The following is a 19,699-nucleotide window of genomic DNA, read 5'->3' as shown; positions in this document are numbered from 1 at the left end:
GCCCGAGGTCCCCGCACACGCTCCGCCCGTTCCCGGCCCCGTCCCGCCCCATCCGGGGCCGCCAGCACCCCCCCCCACCCCCCCCCCCCAAGGCGGGATCTCACGGGCAGCGCTCCCGTTCGTAAAAAAAAAAAAATTTATTGAGCCACTGAAGAGGGTACAACAACCGGAGAGATGGCAAAAGGGGGGGCGCGGGAGCGAGCAGGGGGGCGAGGAGCGGCGGGGGACACGCACACAGACGCTGTTGAATATCAACAGTACTAAGAAGTCGGGGGGGCGGGCAGGACTAGGCGTAGAGGTCCTCCCGGTCGGCGGAGTAGACCTCTCCCTCCTGCAGCAAGGCGAAGTTGAGGAAGTGCGAAGGGCGATGGACCTCGTGGTAAAACTCCTTGGGGTTGGCCAGCTGCAGCTCGTACTTCATGTTGGGGTCGTGGCGAACACCTGGAAGAGAGGGTCTGTCACCCACCCGAAAGCGCCTCCTGCCCCCGCCGTTGATCAGGAGTTCAGCAAAGCCCTCCACCCTCACAAGGTGATTTTTCAGCTAACCACGGTGGAAGAGAGAGTTCTAAATCCACAAAATCATCACCCTTTGCATTCCTCCCCCTGGAGATTTAAGGAGCAATGCCCCCAAGTCTTTTTCTGTTAGTCAAGTGTTTTGTCTGCCGCTCTCCTCAGCTCCTGACCCCTCTGTGGCTCATACCAGGACCCCCTACTACTCCCCTACTGGGCACAGCTTTTCGCCTGCGTTTTCCGTTATCAATTCTTCTGCCTGACAGGGATTAATTATTCAGTGGCAACAGATCAGACACTCCAGACCAGAAAGACAAGATGTCTATTTCTCTGCTCTCTCAGAGTTTGCTCTCCTGTCACTGAAAAATCATTGAGAACTGCCATCCCAGTGCTGGTACCAAGGAAAGGTCAGACCACAACGCTGGTAAGCCCTGCCAACCTCTCCAAGGAAGGTCAAGCTTCAGAAAGGGCAAGGAACACTTCCCTGAGGAGCTATTTCCTTCTCCTCCTCAAGTTATTCAGGTTGCCTCCCCTCCTCTCCCTTTCCCAGGCAGCTCACCCATGAAGTTGTAGTTCCAGGACCCTTGCGCTGGAACCATGAAGAAGCCGAGGAAGCGATCCGACAGCAGCATCTGCACCCTCTCGTAGTGGGACGGCAGGTAGCCCTTGGGGTTGTTCCCTTTGTCCGTGTTCTGCCTGCCCCACTCGTAGCCGCTCGGGGTCAGTTTGTAGGCTGTCAGCGTGCAGGAGCCTGGTGTAAAACTGAGAAAGGAGAGACGAGGCAAGTCAGACCGATCCGGGGCAGAGGAGGGAAGCCAGAAATGAGGAAACATTTCCTTTCTGCCAAATTTTTAGTTTGAGACTCCAACGTGTTCCCCCAAGCGCTGCACTCACAGAAGCCTCTCACCTGCAGGTGATGATGATGGTCTTCTCCCCATCCCAGGAGGGGTTGTCAGCCATGACCTTGGCATGGGTGGTGACATCCTGCGGCGAGAGCTGAGGGGACTCGTTCGGTTGGGTGTGAATCCACCCCAGAGGTTCCATTTCCTGACAAAAAGAGAGTGTTTCAGCGAAATGAAAGAGGTTTAAAACAAGACCACCTCCAAGCACAGGAAAACGCAGACAGGACTACAGGCTTCCCTTTCATCGGATCCCTTCACGTCCCACATCTACAACAGACCAAGGGCTGCCCCACCACCTCTGGTCCCCGTTACTGGAGATGGCGATCTTCCACCCGCACCAGGAAGAGAAGCTCAACTCACCTTGAGATATTCATGCTGCGGCAGCTGTCCCGGGAGGTGCACAGTCTGGTGCGTTCCCCACTGGGGCACCATTACAATGCACCGGATCTCCTTCACTTGGGGGTTATCGGGAGGGCTCACTCCATACAGGTAACCCGCGATCTAGGAACACACACACCCGCCTTAGAAGCCCGGAAGAGACCTCCCTGTAACCGTGTGAGAGCGAATGGGCCCTGCCCTTAGTCCCCGAGGAGAGCATCTCTGGGCCAGCAGGTCAAGAGGAGAACATCCCAGTTTAGTTCAGTGCTTGGTTTTCTCCCCAAGCCTGGACCACAAGGAGCCGTCAAGACCTGGCTAGAACTCACATGCCCACCCGTATCGCCAGTCTCCACACAGAGAGCAGCAAGCTCCCAGCCCTTCACCACCAGATCCTGACTGCCCAAGACTGGTGTGTGCCCCAGCAGCGCGGGCTGCCACTGTAAGGGACCCGTTGCATGCTCACCTGGGCCCGCAGATCTGAGATGCAGATGAATTTCTTCAACACATTCTTGGGAAGAATGTAGGTATAGCCTGTTTCCTTGATATCGTCTGATGAAACATAGATGTGGTTTGTTCGCAGGTGGAGGTTGGCAGCAGAAATTGCTCTGCGAAGAGGAGAGGATTATTAGAGGGCGCACAGGTTCCTTCCTGAGATCTCTGACCTTTTCCTTGCACGACAGCCCTGCCTGCTTTCCTACCTGACTCGCCACTCAGTCTTGGAGGAGAAAGTCTGGGTTTCGTAGTTGCTGGTTGTAGAGGTGATGATTTCATCCCCGTGTTTGTTAACGGTGCGGGTCTGCGTGGCTGTCAGTTGTGACTGCTCCTTGGTTTGCTTCTCAATTTCTGCAATCTGCTGTCTCTGCTGAGAGGGGGCAGAGATCTCCATGCCCAGGATAATGTCTCGGATCTCCGACTGGGTCAGGGATGCAACGTTCACACTGAAAGAGAAAATCCCCCCAAGTCAGGCCTTTCAAAATACATTCTGGACCCATCTCACCAAGGCACAAGCTCAGAACATCCACTCAAGGCAAAAAGTGAAACCACAACCTTTTAGACAAGAGGAGAGACCAAATCACATGATGTGCAGACCAGAAAAAGTTTAGTGCAGACATTTTTATCTGCCTTACTAGAAAGCAATTAATAGTAATAACCAGTTTCCCTACAAAGCTAACAGTTCATTGCCAAAGGCCCTTGAAAGTCTCCTACTCTCCACGAGAAGCACTCTGGCCACACAGCCTTTAGAGCAGGAAGGAAATGCTGACAGGGTTATTGCAGCCGGACAGTGGCTTACTTGTTCTTCTTGCCATAGTCAGCGAGGATGAGATCCTTCAGCTGCACCTCCACCTTGATCCACTCCTCATCTGTCAGGGTTGGCCAGATGTGGTGAGGCTCCGTTATGGTTGTCTTGTCTGGTTTCAGAATAACTTTGGCTCGATCGTTATTCACGTGCAGTGCCCGGAGAATCAGAATCAGACGAGAGAATGCCTTGGAGAGGAAAAAAAGATGCAGTTAGTCAGAAAGAAGGAAATCAAATACACAAGGCCCCAGTACAGCACTCCTCTGTTTGGGAATGCCTACATTGCATGGGAAGTGCCAGTGGAATCAATCTGAAGGAAAATCCTGGCAGACACAGAGCCAAGTGCTCCCAAGCAACAAATTCTGAGGGATCTCAGAAGCCTTGGCTCCTGCCTCATTCATCAGCTGCAAAGCAAAATGCAGACTAGGTGTGCTGTGCTTACCGTGTAGGAAGAGATGGTTTTCAGCCAGTCATCATAGAGATTGAAGAGAACCATCTGGGGTTCAGTAGCCTTCAGGATGAGATCACCAAACTTTTCCACTTTCAGACAGGCCTGGAAGGGCAGCTGCAACTCTGAGCCTTTGATCACAATATTGGGGAAATCCAGCAAGTGCACCTGGCGTTTATCAAGAAGAGGAATTAGCTCACAACTACTGCAAATCCTTCACAAGCAGGACTGTCCTGTAATTTCCCCCAGATTTTCTATCTCCCCACAGAGCAGTATCTGCATTGTTACCTCAAGTGGGTCCAACATGCCCTTCCGCGTCACTATGATCTGCTTGGGCTGCTCCTCCACAGGAAGCGATCGAATCAAGGCAGCCACTTCTTCCGCAGTCTTCCACTTGGCCAGCTACAGAAAGACAGCAGGGTTAGAGAAATATCTCTCTGCTAACAGCAGCGTCTCCACGCCTTTGGGAATCAGAGAGACTCAAATCAAATTCTAAAAATACAACTGCAATTTATGGCTTGTTCCAGACCAGTGACAAGGCCCAGCATTTCCTTCTTACTGATCACAGAGGGCAGTTCCCATTCCCGGGGGGTTCAGTTACTCATGACTGGCTCAGAAAAAACAGCTGGCTACACCGCCTCCCTGGCTCTGGCACCTGAGAGCCTTCTCCCTGCACTGGACGTACGGCCAAGTGCAACGTGATTTGCTGTAACAGCAAGCAGAGCTTGAAGATGAAGCCTCAAAAACCTTGCAACACCAACGCCTGCACTCTTTTACTTCTATATCCCATGCCAATGCTTGTCTGCGCACAGGTTACACACTGGACATTGGAGCTCCAGCTTTGTTAAGAGGCAGGAAGACGAAGACCCTCATGATGTTTTCTGCTCCAGTGAGTGTCCCAAGCGGTCAGAGCCCAGCCCCAGCTCACAGCCCAAAGCACAGCAGGCAGCCAGGCCCTACCTGTCCCAGACGCTTCTGTCCTGCCCACACAGACGTATGGATGATCTTCAGGAAGAGCTGTCCAGTTCTGGGATTGAAGATGAAAATGGCTCCATTGATGGGTTTTGTGGTCAAATTCCCTTCAAAAGTCTGAGAAAACAAGTCAAAGTGAGAAGTACAGGGAGATAAGTGTAGCCTATCCACGCCTTTACACCTTACTATATACTTTGAGCAGGAACTGTACAGGAAATGTAACAGCTGCTCTACGCATACGGCAAAACCTTGGGTCCATGTTATTCCTAGTTTTCCATCATTCATGCCTCCACAACCACCCTGAGCACAGGATGTTTACAGTTCCTGTCCTTTCGCCCTGCAGATCCACCTCCGGCCTCACCTTGTGAATGGTCACTCTGTACACATTGGTGTCATCCACAAACCAGATGATCTGGTTGGAGAAGAGCTCTCCATAGTTCTGGGAGGAAAGGTACGGCTCTGTGGGCTCAGAGGAGTACAGCTGCAGCCCCTTGCGGATTCGTTCTCTCAACACATACAGCGCAGGATTTGCTTTCATAATTTTGGCCATAGCCTGCTGGATCAGAGGTTTGCTCCCAGGGAACCAGTTCCCGTAAGCACTGAAGAAGAAATCAAACAGAAGACCTAGTTGTTGCCATCAGCTCTGAGATGAAGAGACAACAGCCATGCCCAAGTCTTTCCTTGGAGCAGCCAGGCACCCTTCTGCCTGCTGAACATCACTGCACGATTTCTCTTGCTACGCCCCTGACAGCTGTTCACCTATGCCTTTTCCCTACGCCTCCTCTCAGCGGAAAGCTGCAGCACACGCATGCTGCAGTCCCAGACAAGCTGCATCTTCTCTAAAAGCACACTGGAGCAGAAGACTCCTTGCTGAGACCTTCTCCCTAGTTTTCCAGTGAAGAACAGTTGTCCTCACTTGCAGGGGAACTTGAAACAAAGCCTGTCCTTCAGCTCCAAGAACAGCCTGACAGAAATCTCCTAAGAAAACAAATGATTAGTCTGCTGGGAGAACGGAACCATTATTACTGAATGGGCAGACGTCGGGCAACCTGAAAGGACTCCCATTCACTGCATGCCTCCGGCTTCTGCCTTCTCCCCTCACCCTCCTGCCCAGAACACAACCCAGTTTGGACACGTGCTAAGACACAGCGATGAACTACCAACTGCAGTTAAAATACAGAAGGTGCGGAGCTCACCTGTGCAAGTTATAGGCCAGATCAATGGCAATGAGCACACCCGTAGGAGATGGGTAGATACTCATGTTGTCCGTAGTGTAGTCCAGGAACTTGGCTCTTGCGTAGCGCTCGATATCATGGGAATCGTAATCTCCCCAGCGCAGCTGGATATCTATCCAGTACTTCTGAGTGGTGGTGCTGTCCATCACATCCCTGAGGAGAAAGCAAGCCAGAACAATTTAATCTTGCACAAAAAACTCTCCTGCAGTTGCTGCATGTCTTAGAGAGTAACTGCCACCAAGCATGAACACTGAAGCCAGCTACTATCTGCACGCCACCGTGAAAAGGGACTTGACTGTCTCTTCACACAGCAGCTGAAGGCAGAAGCTGTTAAGAGAAACCCTCAGACAATGGGGTTCAGCTGCAGGCTTAAACAAAGCGGCACAGTTACTCCTCTACTGTGTAGTCATGAGGGTCGCCCGCCCCGATGACTCTATGGTGAGGGTTCAGTCAAACTGAACATAGCACAGGTGCAGAGCGTCCAGTTCACTCCAGATTCTGGCCCTAGGACAGCACAGCTTTGTGGGGTTTCCCAAAAAACCCTTCAGAGCTCCTGAGCTCTGTTTTACGGCAAAGGTCAACTGGAATAGAGAAGAGCAGCAAAGACAGTCTTCATGTTTTGCATTAGACAGTCCAGGAGGTGCTGCAATCATCAACCCAAACAAGCTCTGCACTTTGCCAGGCATGTTTGTGTCTTCCTTTGTCACCCAAAAAACCCAGCCCTAGGTGCCCGAGAAATACAGGCTTTGGCTCAGGATGACAGGATCAGCAGCTCTGCTCTGCAGCAAGAGCAAGGAGAGGGAAAAGGGCAACACTCACTTGGAATCTGCGAGCAACGATGGACGTGACACATTCCACTTATAGGAAGCAAAGAGAAGGATATCTGCACATGAGGAATTCATCTTGTATGACTTCCTGGGATGGATTGTCTCCTTCTGCACTGTCTCTATTTCCAGAGCATCCAGCTCTTGATCAAACACCTGCAGAAAAAGCAGTCAAACGTGAGTTGTGTTCAAGCAACCTAGCTAAAGAATCTATCCTCAACACAGAGCTAAAACAGGCACCCAGGAAAATCCCATTTCCTCCTCTTCCCTGTCAAACTGCTGGAGAAGGGGCAGCCCTGCTACAATCCCTGGGACAATCTCTGTGGCTAGCAGGAGGCTGTTGGTACACAAGGAGTACACATACGTTGCACAGAAACAAACCAAGCTAACACACTGCTCACCTGACACAGATCCATGACAATGCTCTCATGGATCTTTTGCCACAAGTGAGCTCGGAAAATCTGAATGAGAGAAATCTTCAGCGTGGGGATCTTGCCGTGCATAAAGATGCCTGTCAAATCCAGCTGCACCTGAAACCCGACATACACCTGCAAAGGAAAAGCAGAACAGCTACTGTAAAGGAGGTTTAGTTCATCTGTAAGAGACATTCTGGAAGAATTAGATCAATTAACTGCTCTCAATTATTGGAAGTTTCTACAGGTACAAACTCCAGATACTTACGTTGGCTCTGTTAATGGTAGGAGACCACCACAGGGTGAATCTTCTGTTTGGAATTTGGTTCAAACCCGATCTCTGGGCATTCGTCAGCTTCTTCCACTTCATGGACTCCTCAAAGCCACTAGCCTTCTCCCTGGAAAGGGCAGACAATCAATTGCCTAAGAAGTCCCTCATCTCTGCTGACTGCCACGCGCCACATGTAACACAGGCGGGGAACACACATCAGGAATGAGGAAGATTGCTTCATGCAAAGAAATCTCCACAGATTTGCATGCTGGAGTTCAGTTACAGCCCAACCCCCGGCGCCTGCACTACTGAACTATGCGGTGTGCTCAAGTGATGACTGAAAAATGGAAAAGGCTAAACAGAATCAGTACAGACGAGCCGAGGACTCCTCCTGGCACACCACTAAGCTCCAGTTTGCAAGACAAAGCCACATCAAGCTTTCTCTTACCAGAAGAGACCCTCCCATGTGGGGAAGTAAGTGCCCTTGAAGAGAGTGTGCTCCAGGATCCCTTCCACTCCACCAAGTGCCTGGATCATATCTGTGCGGTAGTTGTTCAGGTTCCAGAGTTTGCCATCATGGCGCTGATGTGTCCACCAGAACGGATTCTGTTTCAAGACCTGGAGACAACAGCACACTGGTGAGCAGCTTGGTACCCAGATCATTTAACCTGGCTGCACTAACTGTAGGAATTGAAACGATGATGATGTCAGCTAACAAGTAAAAGCCTCATGTCCTCAGTCCTGGAGGGCACAGCTCATCTACAAGAGGAGATCAGTCAGTACTACTATGCAGTTCAGACTGGGTAGAATCTAAGATATTGTTTTTGTCTTTCAGAGACTGGCCTTCTACAGAGCCACCATCAGAGTCTTTAAATAATAATTTTTTTCACTGTTAATAAAACTTAAGATTTTGGAATTATTGTTTTGGGACCTTATTTTCCCCCTCCAGAACTGATTTCTTAATACTCAGTTGCGCTAAGCATGGTGTTCCCCGAGACGGCAACCTATCCAAATGCTTCCAAAGTGGCTAGCTAAGGGTTTTGGAACATTTGGTTCTCAACAGCCTCTACCAGTCCCAACAGGTGGCTCTAAGATCTTTCTGCAGCAGACAGACATGGAAACGCACCTGCGATAATGCCAGGTGAAAGGACATTGTTTGGAACAGGTATCTGAAGCTCACACTCAGCCAGAGAAATTCCCAGTCAGTACCTGATACTGTTTGAAGTCAGTCCTGACTCTCCACCCTTTATCGTAGGCTAGGGTATGCCGGTCCTTCTGGAAAAGGGTGTTAATACGAGGAATTCCCCTGTCCCACGAGTCCTCCAGATCCTCTAGTGTCAGACGCCTGAAGAAAAAAATTCCCACACTTTGTTACCTCTCAATTTTACAGCAATGCGTTAATGAATGTTTCAGGTGACGAGATCACAAAAATAGTACAGACCCCGGGGCTCTGGCAGGAGATGTTCTCAAATGCCAAGCACTCAGAGGCTCTGCAAAGTGTCTATGGCCATCACTATGAACACGCTGACGTCAAACAGCCAAAAGAAAAAGCTTGCCCTTGCAAGTGTGCAGAACTAACTGCAAATGAGTCTGATGTCAGCTTTTCCTGGCACCACCTGGCACTTCCCTTAAACTGTGCCATGGGCGCACTTTCTGCTTGCAGAGTCCACCCCTCCCGCAGAGGTAAGACAGCAGCTTTGCAGGCCGCCTGCAGCACTTATTACGGGGCCATCCAGGTCTCCAGGACCCCGAGGCAGTGCAAGACTTCACACCGCTGCCTGTCCTCACACAGGGAGATCTGACTGCACATGGAAACGCACCTGTTCTGGGCTATAGCCTCTTGTCGCTTAAGGGCATACTCTGCCCAAACTCTCTGAGAGTCAATGAATTCACTTTCCCACGGCTGGATGTAACGATACAAATTTGGGATGAGCTGGTCCTCCTCGTGACTCATTCCTGAGCGGAAGTGAGTGATGCCAACATCTGTCTGCTTGGACCACCTGGAGCAAAGAGGCACAGCAATGAGGTAGGAGCAATAGGTCGCACTCTCATGACCTATTGTAAAGGCAACACATCTCTATAACACGGCATGGTTTAGCGTTCTCATGTATTTTTATACACCTAAGGAAACACCTAACTCACAGGTATTAAGAGCAGCACAACTCACCTCAGGTCAGACTGCGGGATGAGAACGTGGCCCATGGAGAGCATGCCCAGCCCTCCCAGCTCTTTAGGGGTGTAAAACACCACCGGTGGAAAACGGCTGGGCATTTTGGAATTCAGACCAATTTTGATTCGAGTCTGGATTTTATTTTCACACTTCACCAGCAAATCAAGCAACTCCTGAGTATTTACAACAGCTTCCCGGAAATACGTCATCAAGCCAATCAGAGCTGTATTCCATTTATTGACAATCTAGAAAGGAAAGCAAAGGATCAGTTCTCAACTCGTTCTCCAAGCATCTGCAGAAAGCTCTGTCATGCATCTTCCTCCCACCTTACCTTAGTGAAGGTTGTGGAGCCAGATGCCATGAGGATCTGCCTCACTCTGTTGTGAAATCGCTGCATAGACTCATCATCCACACGCAGGAAGCACTGAGCCGTGCGCTCCTTGGTGACCTGCAAGAGAACAGGGACATCAGTTCCCTCCTGGGAGCCCACTCTCCAATGCAGACAGTAAAGTGAGCACCTGACATCAAGCATTTAGGAAACACAGGGAGAGAGGAGGCTGAATAGCAGCTCTACAGCTTCAGGGTCTCCATCATTCCCAGCCAAGGATTTCCCATCCCTCCGAGGAAGGAAAGCTCATAGCTAGCTCATTTTAACGCTACCTGCTACTGGTCCCAGTTACACAGCTGGCAAATGCACCCCCCCAGCAGCTACAAGCTCTACTTCGATGCCAGGTAAAAGCCAAGCTCTCCCACCCTGTCAAACCCTCAGCCTACCTCGTTCTGCAGATTCCAGACACCATCCTTGTGGGTGAACTCCTCATAGCTGGTGCGGCACTTGGGCAAGATGCGGCACTCAAACCCACACATGTTAAACAGCAAATTGGGGTTATCCTTGCTGTAAACGGACACAAAGCTATTTTCCCACTGCACTGTGGTGACTGATCGAGGCAAGCGGTTCTTGATATCCCAGAATACAGCACGACCACTGAAAAACAAGAGGGGCACAGTGACAGGCTGCCGGTTACTGAAGCAAAACAGAAATTAGGTAAGTTCTCAGTGCCTTCCTAGCATTACAGTCTCTCACATCCATCACTGTCAGAATTACAGAACAGACCCCCTCACCTCTTCTTATTTATCTTCCTGAACACCTGCCTATCAATCTCCAACAGTTGTTTATTACAGCTAATTTCCCACTACTTGTTTTTCCAGGTTGCTGCACTTACAGGTTCACATCATGTTTCATGAGGCGCATCCGAGCATCCCGGGGCCAGCACTTCTTGTTGTTGTAGCCGACAATGTTCTCGTTGTTGGGATCTGGATGCTCTGTCAGGTACCGCTGAATCAAGTCCCTTGCCTCATCCGCTGTAAACCTGGAAATGCACAGAAGATGATCTGGAGTTACAGGACCAACTTCTCAGAACACCAGTCTGCCCAGACAGGTAAGGACTTGCTGATGGACAGCTGTTCACCATAGCATGCCTGAAGGTAGCTATGCCATTTCTGTGTCCTCCCACTGAAGGGGGCTTCAGTTTCATCAGCACAGAGCAACTCATGACTGGTTGCGTTATCTTTCCATGAACTGACATAAAATTTTACGTCCACTTCCTGGGAAGCCAGAAAAGGCTTATTTTATCAGCAGAAAATTTGTAACAAATGAATGTTTGACATTGCTGCTTTTCTGCTGGTGCAGTGAAGCTGCAGAAAAGCAAACTGAGAAAGCAAGAGGCACGTGGACACCCAGTTGTCCTGGGAAATCTGTCAATGTAAATATTCCTGATCTTTCTTGGCAAAGGGAACAAAGGCCTGGAGTAGGAGCATACTAATTCCCACTTTCACAGCATCTACTGCAAGATGCCAGAACAGAAGTTCACCTGAGGAAAGCAGGGCCCCAGAGCTCTCACCTGAAGAAGATGTGAATACGGTCAATGTATCTGCAGAAGAGGCGAATGGGATGGGCCACCTCAGTGGCAATGTCTTGGAAGCTGAGGAAGTCATTTGGCATCTGGGGAGGCCCAGCCATTTCACTGGCACGGTGCAGACCCAGCACCAGCAGGTCCATCACAAGCCCATAATATTGGACAATGAAGGAAGCAAACTGCAGCCCACGAATAATCCCATAGGAGTTTGTGTGATTCATGTCCTGAGGAAATTAAGGGGACTTATGAGAATTCGACTGTCACAACACAAAATGGACCTTTTACCCAAGCGGTTACTCTTTAGCAGGATCCAGAAGGGTTTTCTTACTCCCCACCACTTCTTTCTCTGGCAAGTCTTACATCCCCTCCTCCTCCATGGGTCCAAAACCTCTCCATCTTACAGTCCCCACACTCCCTTTCCCCGACAGCAATCATCACCTTGTAGTTGATCACCACGTTGTTCTTGGCTGTCATGTAGTCAGCGATGTTGTGATCAACAATAAGACGCAACAGCCTGTTGAGCAATGTCAAGTCAATCTTCTCATACATCTTCTCAAATCGAGATTCCAGCATCACATTGCATTCACCTTCACTCGTTTCCCAAACATCTTGCAGATTATTAATGCCTGAGAAGACGAACAAGCTTGTCACGTTACCTGACACAATGCATTTCTCAGAGTGCAGAAGCACCCTTCTGAGCACAGGAAATCAGTGCATTTCCTGTAATGTCTGATTTTTGAGTCTCCGGTCCTTTCAGAACTGGGAACAGAAATATGTAACCAACCACAAAAATGCTATGGAAGTTCTCCCCCTCCAGTATATAAATAAATATATTAACCTACAAAACATAACCTCTTATGGTAACAACTATTGACTGCAAGTTGCAAATACAAAAGCTCAGCTCCCAAGGGGACTTGTAGGAAGCAAGCTCCCGGTAAGAAAACTCATTTTTGCATGCAGTACAAGATCCCACCAACCTTGGCACCACTTGTACACCAACAGCGGAGGAGGTTCAGTGTCAGCAGGTTTGATCCATGGAGGGAAAAGTCGTCGCTTATCAGCCTCATACCACAAGTACTGATCCAGATAAGCATCTGTGATTTTCTCCAAGGGCTCAACATCATAAACAGGAACTAAGTGGCTGTAGAGATCCATGAACTCAATACCCACCTAAAAAAGAAGAGGCAAAACTGAGGCTCATAGCTGACAGAAGACAAAATCTTAGCGCCATTTAGTTCCTGAATGCAGCGTCACTTTTAGTATGGTCTAGCTTTCACCAGAATGCTTACCTCCTTGAAGGCTCTCTGAGTCAAAAGGTGTCGTTTGATCCTGGACAGAGCTTCGTGAGGATTATCATAAGCCTGTTCAATCAAGCCCAACTCCTCTCTCTGCGACTGATTCAGGCGAGATTTCACACTGAAAGCGAGAAACAACAGCTCACGCACCCAAGCATGAACAAACTAACGGCAACCGCATTAAACTGATGGAAGACACCGTTCAACCAAGCGGATCAAGACAAGATCTGCAACTCTTCACAATCCACAGCCCCAGGCTTAGGAGCACAGCGTTGTTTTTGCCCCACGTGGCAGAGTCCATGAAGAACCCCCAGTCAGCCTTGGCAATACCACAACCTACAGCCTTAAGCAGTCCATCAGGGTAAATTTTACAACATACTCAATTCCAGGAATAATGGATAACAAAATGGCTTCAGAAGCTTTTCCCAGAGCAGACATTTGCCCCTTGGCAGAACACAGTTACTTCCCACTGTTTACCTGTAAGCTTCCTTCAGCCTCTCCAGGGCTAATATGAGCAACTTGGTGTCATGCTTGTACGACAGCGGAGGGAAGGGAATGGGTGAGAACCTCCTGCTTTCCAGCCAGTGCACTGTGGTTGTGTACACAGCAACAGCCTCTTCTGCAGTGATGTACGGACCATCCTGCAGAACCACAACGCCAGCATTAGTCAGTGAAAGCTTCTCTATGAAGACAGCACCCATCTGGGCAACAACAGGCAGGACACAAGTACCTTCAAGTAATTATGCTGCCGTTCCTGCTCAGCTTTTAAGTAGAGTCTGGTCAGCCGACCAAGATTCTTCTTACAGACGGTTTTGTCTACGGTAGCACCCCGACGGATCCGCTCCCTGTTGTAGTGAGCTGTATTTGTCCACCAGTCAGCTTTTGCCTTCACGTACCTCAGGATCATGTTCTCAATAGGAGTTGGCAGCCCTGGCACCTGTGGAGGGACAGTAACGTGAGGGAAGCAGGAGTGGGAACTCTCACAAGAGCAGTTCTACCTGGGAGATGCTAAAATTGAATCAAAAGGCCAAGCGAGAGACTTACTTTCCAGGGGATATTGGCCTTCCAGCACCGCCAAGCCTCGCTCAGATGCTGCAAGATGGTTCTGGCTTTGTTCTGTTTGATTCCTTCTGGCATCATGTCCAGAATGTCATGCATAACAGCTGCCCTCAGCTCCAGGTCAAAGTGAGACTCCACACGCTGCTTTGTGACAGTCTTTGCTACACCCTTTGAGTGACGGCCTGGAAAAAGCAAAGCACTTGAGCAGTTCTGACATTACTGGGCAGTGCTCTTCTTCCTAATGAGAGTGCAAGTGCATGGAGGTGCCAGATGTCTGAAGAAATTACACTGCCACAAGATCACTGATGAGTTTGTAGCAGATGATTAAGAAGCTATGGACCCCCATAGTGCTCTGGAGCAAGGAATCCCACTTCCATTTGGAATCTGTGCTGGGGGCACTGGTCTCATAAAAGCTCTAAACCAGCCAACAGCTCTTGGGATTGACATGGAGCGTGAACACAGACCACCACTTGGAACAGAAAACTGGAGTCTGAGCTGGCAAATAAACAGTATTAATCTTTACCACATAATCCTCCCATGTCCAAGATTTACACAGTGTGCTGACCTTCAAACTGCCTGGCCAGCAGATTCCCCAGCCAGCGTTCCAGCAGCGGCGTGATGCCCCTCATGAAGAACAGCCATACTCTCCAGCCTGGAGCCCAGAAGCCACAGCCAGGACCTTTGCCCACAGGCCCCTGGAAGAACACAGACACAGTAAGAGCAGGTCACTTATTGACATTCCAGAAGTCCCCCCCTCGTTGCTCAGTTTATGTGGGGTCACCATCACGTGGAAAGGTGGAACTTACTGTGTTAAACCTGTAGTAGATGAGATGTTTCAGGTCCTTGCACATGCGAATCTGCCTCATCAGTTTGTACTTGTATCGGTACATTCCTGTCAGCTGACCCACGTGGGCGAAGATGTACTGCAAGCCATCTGCCAACTGAAACACAGGGAGCACAGTCTGAGACAACAATCAGCACCACATACGTCGCCCCAAGCAGCCACGTTTATTTTACAGCCAGGAGCAGAGCTGATTAAGCCATACTGACTCACACAATGATCAGTTCTTATAAACTAGGGTAAAAGTAGAATTTCATGCAATGCTGCGTGCTTTCGTTGTTCCCGCTCTTCTCCCTAACACTGCAACATTCACTCATTTTGTGCGTCCCATATAAGCCTGCCCACATATTCCACTTCTCTGCTCAACTTCCCCTCCTCACTTCTAAAAAAAATTTTTAAAAATTGAGCCTACCTGAAACGCATCCACATTTCCAAGTCTGTATTGGACGTGGCTGTCCACCACCAGCTTAGTCAGCCGCAGAACCTCTCGGCACAGATGGAAAGCATTACCGAAACGAGATTTTTTCCTTTCCTGGAAGAGACAAAAATCCAGGATTTATGTAACCATGTTACATAAGGGTGAAACAGCTTCCACTTGGTCGGCTATACAACAACTGAACAGCTGAGGCACTGTGGCCTATCTTACCACACTAGCTCCTTAACAATCCTCAGGCAAACTTTATCCTTGAGTAAAACAGCACACGGAGCAATACCTTAGTGGTGAGGGTCTTCACTGGCTTCAGGTTGAAGTTGTAATCCAAGTGAAGGTAATTCAGGTTCTTTCTGTGGATCAGCAAGTTCAGCATGTTGTAGCCTTGGCGACACACCTGCAGGCCTACTTCCACCCAGTCCAGCTTCGTCGACTGGAAAAACTTCGTAGCCTTGAAGGAGCGGAACAGGTACCTGGACAGAGCAGAGAATATAATCAGCTGAATCCCCTACACAGATCAGCAGTTCCCCACTGAACAGACCTCCCACTTACCTCTTCTTCTGGGCCTTGGGGGGTCTGTGCTTGAGCGCATTCAGAACATAGTATTTGAGTAGCTTCTGATAGGAGACGCGCACTTTCACCGGCTGGCCTGCTGGGCAGTGCTCACGATACCTAGGGATAAACCGTACTTCAATTTTTCAGGTAACTCACATTCCTTAAAGGATAAGGCTCCAGAAACTCTCCTGAAATCTCTAGAAACCAGTGACCACAGGATGTCTTTATTTTATTTTCACTGTAGCAAGAAAATAATGTCATGATCACTAGGAGACCCCTTCCTCCAAGAAAAAACTCACCAGTTCTTGACCAGTGGGATATCAAGAGCTCTCCGAGTCCTCCCAGACCTCAAGTTGAAGGGTCGTGGGGCCCACAGCAGGGCAATGCCGTTGGCTGTGTTATCTGTGTACAGCGGGGTATCCTTCAGGAAAGGTTCCACAAACTCTGGCAATTCAAACTCTTCATCATCATCAGGCAAGGGTTCCTGACTCTGAAACACAGAAACACCACACAACATATGTCTCCTGGTTGCTTCAGCTCAGTTTTCAGAGTTAACCAGGTAAAAACAATTTATTTGCTCTCGCAGTAGAAGTGTGACAGTGTAGAGCATCTGAGAAGCAAAAAACACTCTACAAGGCCCCAGTGGGCCTGAGAACTAACTTTGGCTTCTAGACCCTGAGCTAGGTGTTATGAAGGTAACTCAAGGGAGGTGTCAGCTCCATGGATACGCCAAGAGTAATGCCCCCTCCCCCACCCCCCCCAAAACAAAAAAAAACCCAAACCAAACAAGAGAAAACCCAAGCCACCTATCAGCAAACTCTAAAACAACACTGCTAATTAGGCATTGGGCTTTATCCTACAGAGACCAAAGGACACAGCTTTGTGCAACTCCAGAAGTAGAAAAAGACTAAAATGACAGTTGTGGGTTTTTTTGGGAAAGGGTTTGTGCTTTCCCCTGAATTATCTATGTGTGTGTGCCTCTATAAGAAGCAAGGTTACAAGTAAGAAGCTAAAGCCCCATCACTTCCACAGAGCAGGGTTTACCACTGGCTCTCCTGGCCGGTCACTCACCTTGACAGAATGTCTGTGTGAAATGGGGTTGATCAATGGATCGAAGTAAAAAGCTGGGAGATCAGGATCTTCTGTTTTAATGAAAACGACGTTTGGAGTATGATACCTACAACACAAAAATACTCATTAGAGCATCCTGACAGCTTTCCCCTTCTCGCCCTGCTCTTGAGGCTGCTGCACTTACCAGGTCAGGTGGACGTGGTGTGGGAGGTTATTGTACAGGTACGGGAAAGCGATTTTGTACTCTGTCCTGATTGGCTGCCTGATGATAATTTTGTTGATGTCATTGAATTCGTTCCAGTCTTCATCCCTCAAATGAGACAAAAAGAAATTGTTATACAAGTATTCAAGGGGACAGAAAGAGACACTTTTGACTGAAGAGATGATATCACTGCTCTTCCTTTAGCCTTCTCTTCACACTAACAACCACTCAGTGTCCAAAGCAGCAAGCACATCACAAACTTAACGCTGAAGAGAGCGAACACCCAGGAATAGCTCACCCAAGGCAAGGCACTTGACAACAGATGAACCCTCCCAGCCCTTTTCCCAGACAACCACTTATTTTTCCTCCTAAACCCAACACTTACTGAAGATTGATGTCTCTAACTAGAGGCTCGAACTTGGGTCCTCCAGGAATAGCCATGTTCAGTGCCTTGGAGGTAAAGAATGCCTTCAGGTCAAATAAATAGAAATAGTTGTCATCCACAAGGTCAGTGAGCAGCTGATTGGCCAGCCGGTACAGCGTGGACATCATCGGGAGAGTGAACTGCCAACGCTGGTAAGTTGAACCATTTACATACCTGCAGAAGAACAAAGCACAAACACTCACTACACAGCCAGAAGACAACTGAGCCTTCACCAAAGGACCAGAGATAACCAAACACCTTTCACCGCCCATCGTTTGCAGAAAATAAGAAGGACGGCTAACTCACGGGCCCCTCTAGACAGAAACAAAGGCTGCAGGACTGCTGAAGACCACTATGGACTACACCTGCCCAGCAAATCTGACAGGTCCAGTTCTTCTCCTCCTCCATATCCAAACTGATACACATAATCTCAAATCATATTCAAGAGCCTTGGCGTGTACGTGCGCTCTTAGCGAATATCAATTCAAATTCCAACTAGACAGTCCAAGTTTTCATCTTTATGGCATGATAAGAAACTGATATCAGAGTTTTAGCAGTTAACTGTGCAGCAATCCTCCCAGACAGAGAGGCCTTGCTTGCCCTCGCTGGACGTTCAAGAAAGAGGGATAAGCTTTACAGCAGCCCTAACCTTGAGGGAAGGTTTTCTGCCCCTGCCAGCATCGCACGTAGGCCAGTATTACACAACCAAAGGTTATCTACGGCTGTGCACAGGTAACTTTTGTAGTGCACAATGGTGCGGGGACTTTCCCCTGCTCCTGGTGAACTGTGCTACCAGAGAGGCACGTACTTCCTGTTGTCTTTCAGTGGCTGGTGGTCGTAGAACCAGTCCAGCACAGGGGCATCCTCCTCCGGATCCAGCTCAAGCTGAATCGCTTCCAGGGGCTCCACATCCAGGATGTTATCAGCATAATCCAGAGGGGGTTCTTCATCATCAAATGGGGGGAATCTCATCCGCTTGAAGTGACGCCTATCTCTCTTCTCTCGCCTCATCATAATCCACATCGACCTGGTAGAAACCCAGAGACCGTTAAACCTTGTTTTTATTGTGGACGTACAAGTGTTGGCCCACAAGTTCCCACCAGGGCGAAGGAAGGCGGCACTTACCCCCACTGAGCAATGTACACCGGCTCTATGACCCAGGGAATCTCATTCACAAAAGAGATGGCGCCTGTGATATGGTACAAGACCGGAACATCTCTGATTTGCTCCCAGGGCATGGGCATGTTCTCCAAGAGCTTCAGAACAGCATGAGGCATGTACTTCAGAGCACTGCAATCAGAAATCAAGGGAAATCAGGGTTGGAACGGATCTCAAGAGAAGAGCCATCCATCTGCCACAAGCCAAATTACCTCCACACCTTTCACTCCCGAAAACCGCTCATCTCACCCACTCACAAAGGCCTCCAGTGACAAATCCATAAACTTCCTATTCTATCCTTCTGCTTCATGCATCATGCTACCAGAAAGTTTTCTAACAGTTTGGCTTCCGAGAAATTGTTACACATCACGAACAAGTAATTTCAAACGAGTTTCTGGAGTTTTTACAGGTAATAGTAAGTTAGTGCAATGGATCATGACGTGCATGGAATAGGGCTCTGAATCCAAACAGCAAAGAAGCACTCATGATGCTTTTTGATCTTGCAAAAAAGGTATGCTCGCTACTTCACACTCTCCCCAACTTCTTCTAAGCCAGTGTGTTATCCAGGGTAACGTTCTTCTCACAAAGTCAAAGCAACAACTTCCTTCCCTTATCCTCTTCTGCATTCCCGATTATCCCATCCTCCTTGAGCTACTATGGTGCTTCCTACACACAACCGACACGGAAAGCCCTTAGGAGAAGGGGCACTCCCTTCAGCGAGAAGCTCTGCCAGGCAGCAGAGGAGGCCTCTGCTCGGCTCCCCGAGCGTCACACAGCAGGAGAGTCCCTTACCCCAGGTAGACGCGCTTGTCGTGACGGAACTTCCTGTTGGTCATGTCGCCGTGGTCGCGGATGATCTTCCGGACGTGCTCGGGGGGCATGTCCTCCTTCTGCGCGTCCACGAAGCCGAATTTCCTCTTCTCCGCATAGCGCTTGGCCTGCAGCTGCTGCCACTTGCGGGCTGCAGGGACAGAGAGGCGGAGGGGTCAGGCCCGGTCCCGCTCGGGAGGATGGGGGTGCAGGGGCCGGCCCTACCCACCTTTCTCCTGCAGCTTCTCCTCTGACATGTAGTCGGGCAGCGGCGCCAGCGGGTTCGGCACCGGGGCGCAGCCGCCGCGGTACGGGAAGACGGCGGCCATGGCGACGCACCTGCGGGGGCGGAAAGGGGCTCAGAAGCGGGGGTGCGGCACCCCCGGCGTCGCCCCCGACATCCCCACCGGCAACCCCCGCCCGCCCCAGGGCCCCCATCGCCCCCCGCCCGCCCTCACCGGCTGCCGCGACGCCCCGCGGTTCCCCACCACAATGGCGGCCCAGCACCGTCTCCACCG

At 49.7% G+C, this 19,699-nt stretch overlaps 1 protein-coding gene across 1 annotated transcript; it reads right to left on the bottom strand.

The window, feature by feature from the left end:
• Window positions 1-116: 116 nt before the first annotated feature.
• On the bottom strand, window positions 117-19,667 carry PRPF8 (pre-mRNA processing factor 8). Its single transcript, XM_086762828.1, has 43 exons — window positions 19,640-19,667; window positions 19,411-19,520; window positions 19,164-19,332; window positions 18,339-18,503; window positions 18,022-18,240; window positions 17,175-17,387; window positions 16,772-16,897; window positions 16,588-16,693; window positions 15,816-16,006; window positions 15,514-15,633; window positions 15,245-15,434; window positions 14,944-15,063; window positions 14,497-14,631; window positions 14,256-14,385; window positions 13,676-13,872; window positions 13,362-13,568; window positions 13,109-13,272; window positions 12,626-12,752; window positions 12,314-12,506; window positions 11,775-11,962; window positions 11,322-11,560; window positions 10,644-10,790; window positions 10,195-10,405; window positions 9,752-9,868; window positions 9,418-9,665; window positions 9,071-9,250; window positions 8,460-8,595; window positions 7,699-7,868; window positions 7,248-7,377; window positions 6,968-7,114; window positions 6,562-6,722; window positions 5,704-5,895; window positions 4,869-5,106; window positions 4,496-4,624; window positions 3,824-3,937; window positions 3,530-3,703; window positions 3,082-3,275; window positions 2,489-2,728; window positions 2,254-2,395; window positions 1,773-1,913; window positions 1,418-1,557; window positions 1,070-1,272; window positions 117-441 (listed from the first exon to the last, which is right to left on the bottom strand). The coding sequence occupies exons 2-43, from the start codon at window positions 19,508-19,510 to the stop codon at window positions 287-289; spliced, it is 7,008 nt and encodes a 2,335-aa protein (XP_086618954.1). The 5' UTR covers window positions 19,511-19,520; window positions 19,640-19,667; the 3' UTR covers window positions 117-286.
• Window positions 19,668-19,699: the final 32 nt, after the last annotated feature.

This window comes from Chlamydotis macqueenii, chromosome 19, assembly GCF_036417535.1.
Source record: "Chlamydotis macqueenii isolate bChlMac1 chromosome 19, bChlMac1.mat, whole genome shotgun sequence".
Classification (NCBI taxonomy): Eukaryota; Metazoa; Chordata; class Aves; order Otidiformes; family Otididae; genus Chlamydotis; species Chlamydotis macqueenii.
Note: the sequence above shows the minus strand (reverse complement) of the source record. Positions and strands in the feature narration are given on the sequence as shown.